Source organism: Drosophila ficusphila, unplaced genomic scaffold (genome assembly GCF_018152265.1).
Source record: "Drosophila ficusphila isolate 14025-0441.05 unplaced genomic scaffold, ASM1815226v1 contig_414, whole genome shotgun sequence".
NCBI lineage: Eukaryota > Metazoa > Arthropoda > Insecta > Diptera > Drosophilidae > Drosophila > Drosophila ficusphila.
The window spans coordinates 15,707,486-15,721,946 of NW_025064328.1; the positions used below are offsets into that span (position 1 = coordinate 15,707,486).

General features: G+C 48.1%; 2 protein-coding genes across 2 annotated transcripts; one reads left to right on the top strand and one right to left on the bottom strand.

Moving 5' to 3' along the window:
• Nucleotides 1–4,219: 4,219 nt before the first annotated feature.
• On the bottom strand, nucleotides 4,220–10,275 carry LOC108101844 (SRSF protein kinase 3). Its single transcript, XM_017206363.2, has 5 exons — nucleotides 10,132–10,275; nucleotides 9,487–9,641; nucleotides 8,690–9,229; nucleotides 6,519–7,460; nucleotides 4,220–6,280 (listed from the first exon to the last, which is right to left on the bottom strand). The coding sequence occupies exons 3-5, from the start codon at nucleotides 9,165–9,167 to the stop codon at nucleotides 5,358–5,360; spliced, it is 2,343 nt and encodes a 780-aa protein (XP_017061852.1). The 5' UTR covers nucleotides 9,168–9,229; nucleotides 9,487–9,641; nucleotides 10,132–10,275; the 3' UTR covers nucleotides 4,220–5,357.
• A 114-nt stretch (nucleotides 10,276–10,389) lies between these two features.
• Nucleotides 10,390–14,406, top strand: LOC108101845 (DNA replication factor Cdt1). The gene is made up of 3 exons (XM_017206364.2): nucleotides 10,390–10,676; nucleotides 10,772–11,445; nucleotides 12,611–14,406. The coding sequence occupies exons 1-3, from the start codon at nucleotides 10,596–10,598 to the stop codon at nucleotides 14,079–14,081; spliced, it is 2,226 nt and encodes a 741-aa protein (XP_017061853.1). The 5' UTR covers nucleotides 10,390–10,595; the 3' UTR covers nucleotides 14,082–14,406.
• The last annotated feature ends 55 nt before the right edge of the window (nucleotides 14,407–14,461 follow it).

Here is a 14,461-nt window from a genome sequence, read left to right on the forward strand (position 1 = left end):
CGGACACCAGCTTACTGGCGTCCTGGCCACGGCACATAGATTTTAATTAAGTCCACTTTCCCCCAATTTAATATTTACAGAGATGGTGTTAAGCATGGAAACTTTGCTCTATGTTGGGAGTGCTTCCCTGAAAAGTCGGGGGATCCGCCCGCCCCCAAAAAATTAAAGTTCAAGAAGCGAGTAGCGCAAAGTTTTCCTTTCTGCTGTGAAAGTTTGCGGGGGCAGTTCCCTGTCGTTTAAAGAAAAGCCAAAATAACAAACAAAATCTTGAGGTTGAAATGAAAAGTGCTTGTTTAAGTTAAGAGAGCATTTCAGTGGGTCAAAGAGCGAAACTTTTTTCTTCTCTTGGACTGAAAACTTTCGGAGTCAGTCCGAAAACGCGACGAAAACGAATTTTGAGCCCACAAGTGGTTGCCTTTTTATCAAAAAGAGAGAAGGGGTAAGATTTTAGCCAGAACCAGAGGAGTTTGGGTAAGTGCATCCTGCACATTCCAGGACTCAAAACAAGCCCTTGTAGAATGGCATGCTTTTGACAGAGAACAAATTAAACGAACTTTTCCTTTTAAAAGTTAAAGAAAATTAGAAATTTCATAGATGTCTCAACCCATTTAATTGGCGTTTCTATAATCAGTTTTACATAAACGGGGAGCCCGGGATAAACCAAAAGGTAAGGTTAATCTCTTTGAACACAAGGATACGCGGTTGACAAACCAACCCACACGAGCAGTTTGCCTTGGGGTGGTGTACACTGTAAAGCAAGAGGAAACCGTATTTTAAAATAAATAATACGTTACAGATATTAATAATTTTTTAATTTAAATGAATGGTTAAGCCAAACAAGCTTATTTTATTCTTGTTTAAACATTTTAGTCGAAGTGAGTCGCGGGTAACAAATGTATATTTCAGCAAAAGATTCCAGCTGTAACCATGTTACAATGATACTGCGATGTTTTCCTATCTGTAGGCCATGTGTGCCCACACAATCACCGTAGACACCGCAACTACAACAATGGGCAGCCTGACAGGGGTTTCGGCGGGGCGGGGTGAATCCGCTTTTGTTTATCTACTTTAAACTAACATCAGGCACTTTTGCCATCTAATCCTGACCAACCCGACAGCTACTTAATGTCGTCAGTGTGCCACTCGCTGGCATTTTCAACAAGGACATTTGGAAGTGCACAGCGATCCGGGAGGGAAAGGATGGGGGTTCGTGGGGGAACAGAGGTCGACGACGCTAAACGTTTCCCATAGAGCTCAGATTCACCGAGTGCAAATTGAATAATCGTTTGCGCTTCGCCGCATCCACAAAAAGGACCTTTTAAAAGTTCCTCGGTCCCTTTGTCCCTCTGTGTTTGTGTGTGACAAATATCGATCATCAAGGACGGCTGATGGACAACGACGAGGACGCACAATTGTTTGGGTTTATTCTAATGCTCCGCAAAACTTCTGACCGAGTTGTCTGAAGAGTTTTCTTTGCCAGTTTCCTTTTTCATGTGAAAAACTTTGGCCGTCCCTATTTTGTCAAGTTTGTCATTTGTTGGACATTTATAAGCAAATCCAGATTCGGGTCCGGTGTGAGTGTGGGTGTGGGTGTGGAAAAGGACCTTCTCATGGGCCTTACACTGCGGGTCTCGTTAGCATACATTGAAAGCGGGTTTGGTTTTGCTACCGAACTCTCAGGAAAATGGAATTGAATGCCCATCCCGTGGAGTTCAACTCGACTGTGAGAGCTTTAAAAGTATTTGCAAGTTCAAAAGTAGCAGCAGAATATTTAATTCACTTCGGAACTGCTCAAGCGGCATTGGACTGGACTGAAGGGGGCCAAAGTTATGGATTAACAATGCTAAATGGTTATTTGTCGTTTTAAAAGCATTACACTTTCAATGTTTTTTATGGCTAGTTAATATTGGGAAGTGTTTGTATTAGATAATAAAAAAATACAATTTTATTTAGAAAGTTTTTCAGAAGTATGTTTCATTGAAAACTCGAGTTCAAATGTTGCGAGAACCATTTACTGAAACTTAAAGTATTTATTAACATTTACTTTAATATAATATTATTCGACACTTCATTGCCAAAATATTCTGAGTTTCTAGCAGTTAATTGTGAAGGTTTGTGTGCAGCCAACTCCTGTTTTTATTTACACCCGGATGAGTTGCACAAGATTGCTCCGCGCTTAGAACTTTGATCCCTTGCTTAAACGCAGAGCACTTTTCACTTAGCCAAAACTTTCAGCCAACGCCAAACCAAATACGAAGCCAATGTGTTCCTTGAGCTCTTCGAATTTGTCTTGGATCAATCCCCAGGAGCTAGAGGATTCTTTCGTCGTGAGTTGGCGAAGGCATACAGCAAGGACTTAACTTTTGCCGGGTACCATTGAGACTTCCTTGAGCCTTGGGCGCTGGCCTTTTCCGCCCAGGTTAAGGGCAAGCGAAATAGTCGCACGGAGCTTGTGTCTGTGCACCTGGCCACTGCCATTGAGCCACAAAGACACAAATATGTGCATAGCATTTACGAGGGGCCATCGCTCTTGGCCGGACATTCGGGTGCACGTGTGGATAAAATTCAATTTCGAGCCATTGACAAACAAACGTGATGAATTCCGGGTCTGAGGATATAACGTGGAATTAATGCGAGCCTGTCGAAGGTCGTCCCCCGTTTAAGCCATTCGTCGAGGACTCCGATGCTTTTGTGAATTTTATGTGGCCATAAATCGCCAGCATAGTAGCCATCCCTCTATCTCAATCCTTTGCTATTCCTGTAGCCGGCGGATATTTATGGCTTCACTGCTGGTTGTTCACACAGAGAACGTAAAACAAAAATACAAGTGTCGATTGTTTTCCAATTTGTGTAATTTGTTGTTTATTTTGTTTATAACTACATCAATAAATTATGTATCGTATCGTATAATTCATAATTATACTCTTTGAAAGCGTGAGAACATTCTGGAATTGCAATTCGGCAGCTGGGTTCCTGATTCTGGTTCTACTAATTCATTTCGAAGTGGTCGTCCGTGCCGGCTATTCGGCCCCCGATTCTCCCCAAGTTAAGCAGCCTCGCTCGGAAGTCTAGGCGATTTTCAAAGAGTATATGCGGTAAGTATTTCCGAAACATCGGCCAGCCGAAGATTTTTGAATTTGCAGTTATGTTATGATTAACTTGATGACAACATCGAAGATCGAAGATCGATTGTGGGTACTACTAAGACCGTCTCATTCTTTAATTCTCCTCCTTCAACTTGGACACGTTTAGTTTAACTTTAGATTGATATCTGCTTGCTAGCTGGCTAGGCTGTCTAGTTACGATAATGTCTGCATTCCTAATTTAATTCTCTTAGTTCGCGCAGCGTAAGTCGTGTTTGCAATAGCTTTCTCAGATTGACTGGGGGACTGGTTAGTATCTGTTTGTGGTTTAGTTTGCTTGGGTGCGTGTGGTATTGTGGTGCGTGGTGTGGTGCGGAGAACCGAATTAATAAGGCCACTTATCCATATATATGCGTACGTACTCGTCGTATATAGTAAATAGTCAGTTATGCACACTTCCCCTGCCATCCGATTGCCAAGGACACTGGGCTACCTGCTCTACCTCGCATTTCTGATAATCCCTCGCTTTTGTTTCCCTACCGCTCCGGGTCGAAACGTATCTACTGAAAAAATCGCTTTAACTCCTAGCCTTAACTAAAGTGGCCTCTAGGTATTTTGCGTGTGTTAAGAGTGGGTGAGAGAAATTCCATAAATTTTGTGTGGCTCTAGAATTGATAAGTGTGCCAAATTTGGTGTGTGTTTGTGTTTCTGTGTCTTGAATATTTATCTATCCGATAAAGCTGCAATTATTTTGCGCTTGCTAGTATTTAATGTTGAACAATACTTTGTTAGTGGCGGCTACTTTTAATTATATTATATGCTTATTAGTTCCGATTTGGGGCTAAGGATTCGTTTCACTTGTGGTTGTTACTGGTAGTGCATTCGCTTTCTATTTCAGGTTACGTTTACATGGTTACTATGCCATCTCAAATTGTTCATGTCGATCACTAAGCCGAGGATAATCTAATTAACTACGTTCTCATTATTGTTATGTTCAGCTCAAGTTTCTGCATCCATGTACATTTACATATGCTAATAAAAATCCATCTGCGGACCCCCACAGCCCGCCGAAGAGTCGAGCGACTCTATCGAGCATGTGGGACTCCGGTCGATGGACCGACTCCAGTTCATTTAACTATGTTCGCTACAAATGTATATTTGCCGATTTGCCTCTGGGCTAAATGTACAGTAACAGATATAGGCCTATATATAGGTTTGCTTGCGGCATTCGGTCTCGCTCTAGCTTTACTCTCGCTTTCTGATGCATCGCTTCGGTAAAACTGAATAGGGGGATCGAGCACTTCGACCCTATGTACAGGATTCGTGGGGACGTGTTCGCGTAGGCGGTAATACATTTTATAATTTCATATGTAGCAACAAAAATAGTCTAAATGTCGATGTAAAACACAGGAAATAAATTAAGCGCTGGCGTGTGTAAAACTAAATCGAATGGTTTTTCATTAACATTAAACGTAACTCGAGTTGGCTGGAGCCCGGAGATTAGCGACTGCTGGTCTGGAGACTGGAGACTGGTTGCTTGGCTGGCTGTCCGCCGATGCTGATGCCGTTGCTGATGCTTTAGTGGTTGCTGAAGTAAAAGTTGTTGTTGCGTATGTTGCCACGGGTTCGCCAGCGGATGCAGCTGAGCAGGGCCACGCGAGCGGCGCGCAGCAGGATCTGGCCGTAGGCACAGCAGGCGCAGATGCGCCTCACTCGCTCGGCAAGGTTGCGTCGCCGGCAGCGGCGGGCGGGACGATGCCAGCGGGGCAGGTCCTGCCGGCGACGCCGTCACTTGCGACGCTGGAAGACGCGACGCAGCGCCTTACGCCAGAAGAAGCGCTGCGACTTGGTCTTCGCGTGCGGCTGCGGCTCCTCTATCTGGGCAAGGGCCGCGTCGAGGTCCTCCACCAGATCCAGGTTCTCTTCGGGAGCCGTGCGACGTCGTGTTGGTGTGGCTGGCGCTGTACGTGCCGTGCTCATGGCAATGGACACGTGGGGCTGTGGAGTGGGTGGTGCCGAGGCTGTGCTCACAAACGGAGCAACCAGATAGGGACGGGCCTTCAGCGCCGCCATTGCTGCCGCCGAGGTGGAAGCGATTGATGAGATGGAAGCCAAAGTAGCCACCGATGCCGAGGACTCCACGAAGCCTCCGTCTGCCGTTGCCGCCGGCGATCCTGTTTTGCCGCTCAGTGCTTTTGCTCCTGCTTCCGCTATCGCTCCATCTGCTGTTGCTGGCTGGGTGGCACGCAGCCAACAACCAGGCTGCATCGTATCTTATCTAAGCCACGGGTGTTGCAGACACTCCGCGGCGGTGGCCCGCTTGGCCGGATCGAACTCCAGCATGGGCTTGAGGAACGAGGCAAACGACTCTGCCTCGCTGTGCGACCACTCGTATTTCTCCAGCAGAACGTCCATCAGGCCCCAGGGCTTCAGGCCGGTGATGTTGCGAAGCTCCCCGCCTCGATTGAACGACTGCTGGGCGTAGGTGCCGCGGAACACAATGTGGCGCGGAATGGGACCCAGCAGCTCGATGATGTGCGCCAAGTGGTCCTCGTCGCGGGAGTAGGTGTCGCCGGAGTGCGGCTCGAACAGATAGTCGCCGGTGGCCAGCTCAAACACCATGCAAGCCGTGCTCCAGATGTCCGCCGAGGTGTCGTAGCCGGAGCCGAGGATCACTTCCAACGAGCGGTACTGACGCGTCTGGATGTCCTCGGTGAAGTGACGATCCACCCAGCAGGCGTTGCCAAGATCCGCGATCTTCACGTAGACGCTGCATTCCTCCAGCGCGGGATCCCGCCGGGGCCTGTGCTTCGCTTGCGGCGGCGGAGGAGGTGGTGGCAACAGGGGCTCCGAGTAAGGACCGTTGGTGGCCGACGATGAGTTCTCCACGGAGCCGCTTGAGATTTTCGAATTGCTGTTGGAGTTGGGCTTCGAGCTGGAGTTGTTGTTGTTCAGCTGTTGATTCGATGACTGCTGCTGCGGCTTTTCCACTTTTTTCTCCTGCTTGGGCCGCAGCGGCATCTTCTTTCCGTTTGATTGTCCTTTAAGAGTGCCACTCGAGTTGCTGTTGCTGTTGGTGTTGCTAATGCTACTACTGCCGTTGGTCTGATGACTCTTGAGGGCGCTGCTGCTGTCGCCGCTGCTCGTCGAGTTCTCCAGCTGAGGAGGCTGCTGAGCTTGCGGCTGGTTGGATTTGTCTGAATAGAGAATATTTTCATAAGCATTAGAAACAATGTTCTTTTTCTGTGGAAATACACATGTGGGACAGCAAACAAAAAACTAAAGTCTAGTATAAAGCGGACGAAAAAATAATTGGCATCTACAACACAAATGAAATATAATCTATATGAGTCTGAATTTTCACAACAAATTGTAAATGCAATGTTTATATTGCACAAATATTCCTTTAGAGTTAAGATTAGTTTTACCACTTACTCTTATTCTTCCTTTTCTTCTTCTTTTTGGCTTTGTCAGCGCCCTCAGTAAGCGGGGGTGGTTCCTGCTGCTGTGGCTGCTCCTTGCGCTCCTTTTGCTCCTTGCGCACCGGCTGCCCAGCAGCCACGTCCTCGTCTTCATCGCCATCATGTTCCTCTGGCTCCTGTTTCGCATCCAAGTACTCGTCCCCATCGGAGATGCCCGCATCGCCGTTCTGCACCTCATTGTGATTGACGCCAAAGTCCGTCTGATCCTCGCCTGCATCCTGGCCCTCGGCAGCCTGACCGCCGGTCTGCTCCAGGTAGTCACGCTGCTTCTTGAACAGCTCCATGCGCTTCTTAGCCTTCTTCTTAAGCTTCTTCTTCCGGTTCTTGCTCATCTTACCGGTTATGGGCGGCTCGCGGTACTCCTTGGGTGCCCTGCTCACCAGCGAGGGATACATCTTGGAGTTCATGCAATACAACTGCGTGGCTTCCGTGGCCAGCGAGCGGACATGCGGCTCGTCCACACACAGCAGCACATTTTCGGGCTTGATGTCCGTGTGGATGATCTTGCAGCAGGTGTGCAGATAGTCGAGACCCTCCAGCACCTGGCGGGTGATGGTCTTCACGTTGCCCAGCGGGATGCCGCGGTAGTTGGACTTGCGTATGAGCTTCAGCAGATTGTCGCCGAGCACCTCGAACACCATGCAGATATGGGTGCCGTTCACACCGGTTATCTTGAAGTCGTCCAGCATCTGGACAGTCTTCTGGCGGCGTGGATTCGATGGATCAGTCTCGCGCACCGTCCTGAGTATCTTGATCTCGTCCTTGGCCGTCTCGGCGAAGTGCGGTGCCGACTTGACAATCTTGATGGCCACATAGCTCTTCTCCTGCAGATCCCAGCACAGCCAGACGGTCGAGAAATGGCCCCAGCCCAATTTTCGGATGACGTGGTAGCGACCTGCAGAACAAAATTTGCATTAATCTCCAGCGGGTTTCATCAAGGGACAAAGTTCATAAAATTGGGGAGGGCAGCGCAGACCACTTAGGAAAATGAAATCACAAATGTTCGCCTCGGGTGGCAATAAATCCATTTTACTCGCATCACTGTCGCATCACAACTGACCCAGCAAAAAGCCGAACCGCGAGGGCTACTCTCCGCTCAAATTCAATTAAAATCCGGCTGTGAATGCAGCTGAGTGCGTACTCTTTGAGGGGCCAACCTCGAGTGCACAGCCTAAAGGCTTGAAAGGGACCGAAAATAGGTTTTCATGCTAGAACTCCCATAGAACTGTTAGGGTCCTTGCGAAAATTTGGGTGGTAGAGTGCAAGTAAAAGGATTTATATGAGAAGAAAATTTGGTCAAAACAATTTTCAGAAAAATCGAAGACCGCAAAATAGTTAGCATTTTAAGCTCATGATTAAGAAATTGAAACATTTTTACACACAAGAGAAAAGATTAAAACTTTTCAAGTTCTCTATATCGAATCACAGCGCATATAATTTTAATGATATGGTAGCGTTAAATGCATGATGAGACATTATAAATGTATATTATATAGTAAATATATATTTAAGTTGCTGTTAATCGTGATTGTATCACATATACAACTCCCCAACTCGGTTTCTCTACTCTCATAGGATCGATTCTATTAATAAAAACTAGGATTGCATAAATCAAGAAAGAGGGGCTAAACACTTGGTCGATTCATGTCATAATATGCAGCACTATCAGCCTATTTTGTGAAGCTTGCTTGGTCGTTATCAGGCTCTTACTCCCTTATCGCTTATTCAAGCGATTTCTCGGATTAACTTTCGCCAAACGCTGCAGAGCCTGCAAATGGATGTTGAAAGTGGAAAGCAAGCAGCTGGCGTTGTAAAATGGGTGGAGAGAACCTGCGAGGGGTGGAGTTCCGGGCTCATGTTGGCGACAACATTTGGAGGTGACAGCCCCCAAATGCTTTGGCTGTTGCTATTGTTGTCGTCGCCACAACACGAGTCGCCTCCTTCCGCCCCGAAAAAACAACCCTTGCCCGAAAAGTGGGTTCGCTGCGGAGCAGAACCACCCGCCGTGCGTTCGATTTATCTGTGCTGTGCGCCTTTGGCAACCTGTTGTTGTTGCTGGTGTTTTTTTGGGGTTCAGTTTGGGTCGGAAAATGCCAATATGTGGGGTGCTAACAGGTGCCTTACCCTGAAAGAGGTCACCGATGTTGACGGGGTGGTAGCCACCCTTGCAGTAGTCCTCCTTCAGCTCCTGCTCCTCGTTCTCGCTGTTTAGCTCGGACTCGAACGACTCGTTAGAGCTGCTCCTGGGTGGCTGCTGCAGTTGTTCCTTCTGTGGGTTGCCCTTGGGCTTCGTCTGAGGTTGGGGTGGCTGGTACTGGTCGGGAGTGCCCCCAGATCCTCCGCTGGACGTGGAGGCAGTGGCTGTTGCAGTCACCTTCTTAACAGCGCTCGAGGCGGTCACATCCGCGTGGCTATTATTAGCATTATCCGGTGCCTGCGAGTTCTGGGGATGGGCATTCGGGTTCGGGTTCTGGCCGGGATTGAGGTTACTCTGATCCTGAAGGGAAGTGCCATTCTGCTTGCCCCGCTTCTTGTTGTTCTTATGGCGTTTCTTCTTCGCCTGAATGGCCAGAACGCGGCGGTTGACGTCAGACTTGTTCATTACGCTGCTGCTGGTTGCTTCTATTTTCCAACTAAACCCTTTATTTCCGCCAGGTGTAACAGCTGTTGTGTGCGAAGAATCGGACGAGAGAGAGAGAAGAAGCGAGGTTAGGGGATGGTTGATAAAAAGGAAATAGTGGAGGAGAAAACGAACAGACAACGTGCACAAATCTCAATAAGGCAATGTTCGAGGTTCACGCTGTTGTTGTTGCCTCTGCCCTGTTTTTGTTGTCGATTTCTTGACCATCTCGTTTTACAGCAAAAACAGAGAATACAGAGCAGCGGATTTGGCGCAAAACACCAGCTAATTGTCTACTTGCCTCGGGCTCCCACTCGTTCTCAATTAACACGGCTGCTGCTTCGATTTCTGCACAAAATTAGCACAAAAAATCTTCGCTAAACGCCAAATCCCAAAACTCGATTCCAATGTGACCGCACCACGAACGTCACAAAAACCATCGGTCACTGGAAAAGACTAAAGGAAGCGAGGAGTCAGAGATGGCACTCAGAAATTGTTACTTAGAGCAGGCTTAGAAATTAAAAAAAAAAAAGCCCTAACAGTTTTGAACCAAATCTTTTGAAAACCATATGTAGATGGAAAATTTTTTATAAATTTTTATATCGAAATAAAAGCTCATATTGTAGTTAATTTTTATTACCCAGAAAGGTTGTTTTCGGGTGGGCGTTTCATAAATAATTTAAAATAATTATTAACATTAATAAACTAAATGAGGCAGCACTAGAAGCAAGGTCTAATTATTATCACGGGCTCAAACCAAGCAAAAGAACTGTAGTAAAAACATAACGTAAGCGCACTACGTAATCTCTATTCAGCTATCTCGCTCGCACGCTGCAGCTATATAGTGCCACCTCACTCCCACCCGTTTAGTACTCGACTCCCTTGGCATTTTTGCGCAGCGTTCGCTTTGCCAAAGGCTCTAAAAATGCGGTTCCCCCTGACCTACCACGCTTCGCAAGTGGCCGCGGGCTAGACCAATAGCATCTCGGTTCGCCGGCGTTCCGCAACAGCCGCAAATGCAGCTGAATCGATAAAAAAACACGAGCACAACGAAAAATCCGCAAGTGGAAAAAACTGCTACGGAAAAAGCAACCCTGCAAGCGAACAGTGCTGCAAGGCGTCGGTCGAAACAGCTGATTGTCCAGGGTTGTTAGTTTCTCGAAACGTACGACTTGCAACACTAAAGGCGTTTTGGCGCAATTTTAGTTTTTGGAGGGAAACTGCATTTTAGGAAAGTCGTGGCCAGTTGTAATTTGAGCAGTGCGCTGGCACGACGTGGTGACCAATTAAGTAAATAAGAATATTAGTGACTAACAGCAAGACGTGCCCATTTGTGAAACAAGCCAAAAGGGTGCTGATAAACTATTAAGCCAGCTGCAATTGCAATTAGGAATAATAACACATTAAAAAATGGCCCAGCCATCGGTAGCTGCATTCTTTACCAATCGTAAGCGCGCCGCGTTGGATGATGCTACCACCATTAAGAATCGGGTAAGCATCCAGTCCAGAAACGTGACAAGATACAAAAGTATCTGCAAGTGCGTTATGCCAGTGCAGCCATCTTAAAAATTGGCTTTCTTTTGCAGCGTTTGGCGGAACCCGTCGAAAATGCCGCCCCCACCACTTCACAACTGCCGTCCAGCGGAGACCAGGATGCGGACTTGGACATCCTGAAGGCGGCGGCCAGCGGTATGCGCACCCGATCCGGCCGCACTACCCGCCTGATTGTCACCGCCAACCAGGAATCCAAAAGTAAGAAGACACCAGCTACCGGGAAGGCAGAGGCCCACATCAAGCAGCCTAAGCTGGTGCAGTTCATTAAGAAGGGCACTCTGTCGCCCAGAAAACAGGCACAGTCCAGCAAGCTGGACGAGGAGGAGCTGCAGCAGTCGTCGGCAATCAGCGAGCAGACCCCCAAGGTGAACTTCACCATCACCAGACAACAGAATGCGGACAACGTGCAGCGCGGCCTTCGCACGCCCACTAAGCAGATCCTCAAGGACGCCTCGCCCATCAAGGCCAGCGGGGTGGAGCTGCGCCGCCAGCTTACCTTCGATGAGGTCAAGAACAAGGTGTCGCGCAGTGCCAAGCTGCAGGAACTCAAGGCAGTGCTCGCCAGGAAGGCGGCCCTCGAGCAGAAGCGCAAGGAGCAGGAGGAGCGCAACCGGAAGCTCCGAGAGGCTGGCCCCTCCCCCTCGAAGTCCAAGATGAGCGTGCAGCTCAAGGAGTTCGACACCATCGAACTGGAGGTGCTCACAAGGTGAGTTGGGAAATGATACAAAAACTTATGCTTGCTTTATTCGTCCTTGATTTTCATTATCCTTTCTGGGTAACAATAAGTTTCGGTACATATGTGTGTCATATAAAAAGCGAATTAGCGTGCATAACTAGGATATGATATATCCTATAATAATTAAGGTATCCAAGTTAAAGAAATCACGACTCGTAAAATAATTTTCGCGAGCTCAAGATATGTGCCTGCCACAACAATTTCGATTTGGCTAGCTGGTGGCCTAGAATCGGCATAAACAAACCACGGAGTGTGGAGTGCGGACTATGAAAAAACCGGGTAACATCATTTAGCGAAAGGCCAGCAGTTGCTGCCGTGCAGTTCTGCTGCAATCGAGGTCGCTCTCCGGGTCTCCGGGTTATTCAAGCGCTCGACTGCTGAAGTTGCATATTTTCCACCCAAGAGTAGCAGTCACCGATGGCTTGGCTTTGGCGATATGGCTATTCTTGAACGAAATTGCTGCTGATTCGTGACGTCTGTACAACATACATAAATGCTTAACTCTCTGCTGACTGACCCTCCCCATGCGACGCTATGTGTATCGCTATGTGCTACATGTTTACCCTTCGCAGACGTTACAATCTTTGCCTGACCTTCCCTTTAAAAATGCTTATTTTCCGCCCGCATTCGAGGGTTGCTTTCTCTCTCTCTCTATCCCTGCAAATAAGGATCTTAACTGCTGCGCTGCATGGGAATGCGAGTCACCAGCGAGATGTGTGTATAAGTGTTTTTGGGTCGACCGCTCAGGTAGCAACCTTTTTTCGTAACGGTTTTCTTGAAGGAAGGTCCCGAAACCCAAATGGGAAATGTTTTCGAATAGGAACAGGCCAACGAGATCCTTTTTCCTACGCCTGAGCATTTTGATTGTACAAAAACTTACATATGTTTGTTTTGGTTTTCTTACACATTAGATCATATGAGCGATGTTTAGACACATTATTAGATTTATAAATTCATTAACTATTAATTATTATAATTTATTTATCCCTATTTTCGCCTTTTAATTAGTTCATCCGGAGAAATTGTAAATTTTTTTGTTTTGTTTGGATTACGCTAATTTATTTCCCTTTCTAAATTTTGCTTTAAAATGAAAAAGGACTTCATAACTAATATTTTTCCAATTTCTTAATTACAGCCCTCTGAAGACCTTCAAGACGCCCACGAAATTACCGCCTCCCACCCCAGACAAACATGAGCTCATGTCGCCGCGCCACACGGACGTGTCCAAGCGTCTGCTCTTCAGTCCGGCCAAGAATGGATCGCCCGTCAAACTGGTGGAGGTGCCTGCCTACAAGCGCTATGCCTCGTTGGTTGAAGGATCCCGCGCCGGACAACTGCCCTTGCCGTACAAATACCGCCACTTGTTGGATGTTTTCAAGGGTCTCGACTCCGTGGTCGCCATGTTCCACAATCGCAAGGAGACCATCACGTTCAAGAAGCTGAAACCGGCGGTGCAGCGTATGCTGCGCAAGAACTTTACGGAGACCCACTTGGCCCAGATCAGACACGTCTATCCGGAGGCCTTTATCTTCAGCCAGATGAAGACGCGCAACTTTGGTTCCGTGTCAAAGGCGGACTACTTCCAGCTGGTCATCAGTCCCAACGTGGAGCCGCTGCCCGATCAGCAGCCTTCGGAGAAACCCCAGCGCCAGGGCAAGATCGACGAGGACGATGTGCTCGCGTCGGCACAGTCGACGTCCATGAATCCACACGTCATGACTGCACGGATGCAACGCTTCCAGAGCCTCCTGCTCGAACGGGCGATGCGGGCTCACGATCAGTTCCTGCGCTCGCAGGATCCGCCAATCATCATCGAGAAGGCGCTGACCCGCTGGCACCCGCAGTTCGATCTGGAGAGCTGCCCGGAGGTGGAGCTGGCCCCGCTGCCCCAGCCACCGAACGTGGAGAAGTACTCCTCGGCCAAGGACATTCTGTCCACCGCCCGCAATCTCTTCAACTGCGCCACGCCCATGGAAAGGGCCATGGATCGCTATGAGGCCAAGTTGGAGGCTGACAAGCAGGCGGCAGAGAGCAATAAGAAGGCGATGGAGCAGCCGCCAGGAGAGAAGGCCAAGACAAGTATGGGAACGCAGGCCAGTCAGGAGGTGCCCGGAGTATCAGGACCAAGGCAATCTGAAGCCACTGACCAAACAGCCACTGCCAAACCCACGGTGAAGGAATGCCCTGTCCCAGATGCCAGCTCAAATCTGCTGAAGGGTCTGCCCAAGTCGCTCATCGAAAAGATCCGAGCCAAACAGGCGGCCAAGGCTCTGGAGGCCATGACCCGGCGACCGTCACAGGATCAAGAGGCCACCAACTACTCCCGCTTGCCGGAACTAGCCAGGCACCTGCGCAACGTCTTCGTCACCGAGCGCAAAGGAGTGCTCACCCTGGAAGTGGTCATCAAAAAGATCCAGAACAGCTTCCGGGCCAACCTGACGCCGCAGGAGATCGAGGCACACCTGAAGCTCCTGGCAAAGGAGGTGCCCAGCTGGGCATCCTTCCACGAGGTGCGCAAGACCATGTACCTCAAGGTGGCCAAGGACATGGACATGAACAAGATCATCGAGCAGCTGGAGGGCGTGGCGAACGCGAAGAGCAATTGAAGCACCGGATACCCGGAAAAGGAACCAGGACGCGGGACCCCGTCGAGCAATGACCCTGTGGATAAATCCAGCTATACCTTTAAGTACTTGTTAAACTAGCTAGCCAATACTTCACTAAGCAATGAGATTAGGCTAAGCTCCCTTCTGACATTTCCACATCGAACAAGCTCATTGACAACCAAGATTTGATTCATCACATTTACCCAAGCATTTATTATAACAAAACTTTTTGGACCATGCGTTTATACATTTATATTTAATAGTTTTAAGATAATTTTTCATGTTGTACCACGTTGAATAAATAAACATTTTTGCTGGAAAATAACACTCTGAATTGGAGTTTTAATGGATTAGATTAGAGTAAAGATTTTTAGAGCCGT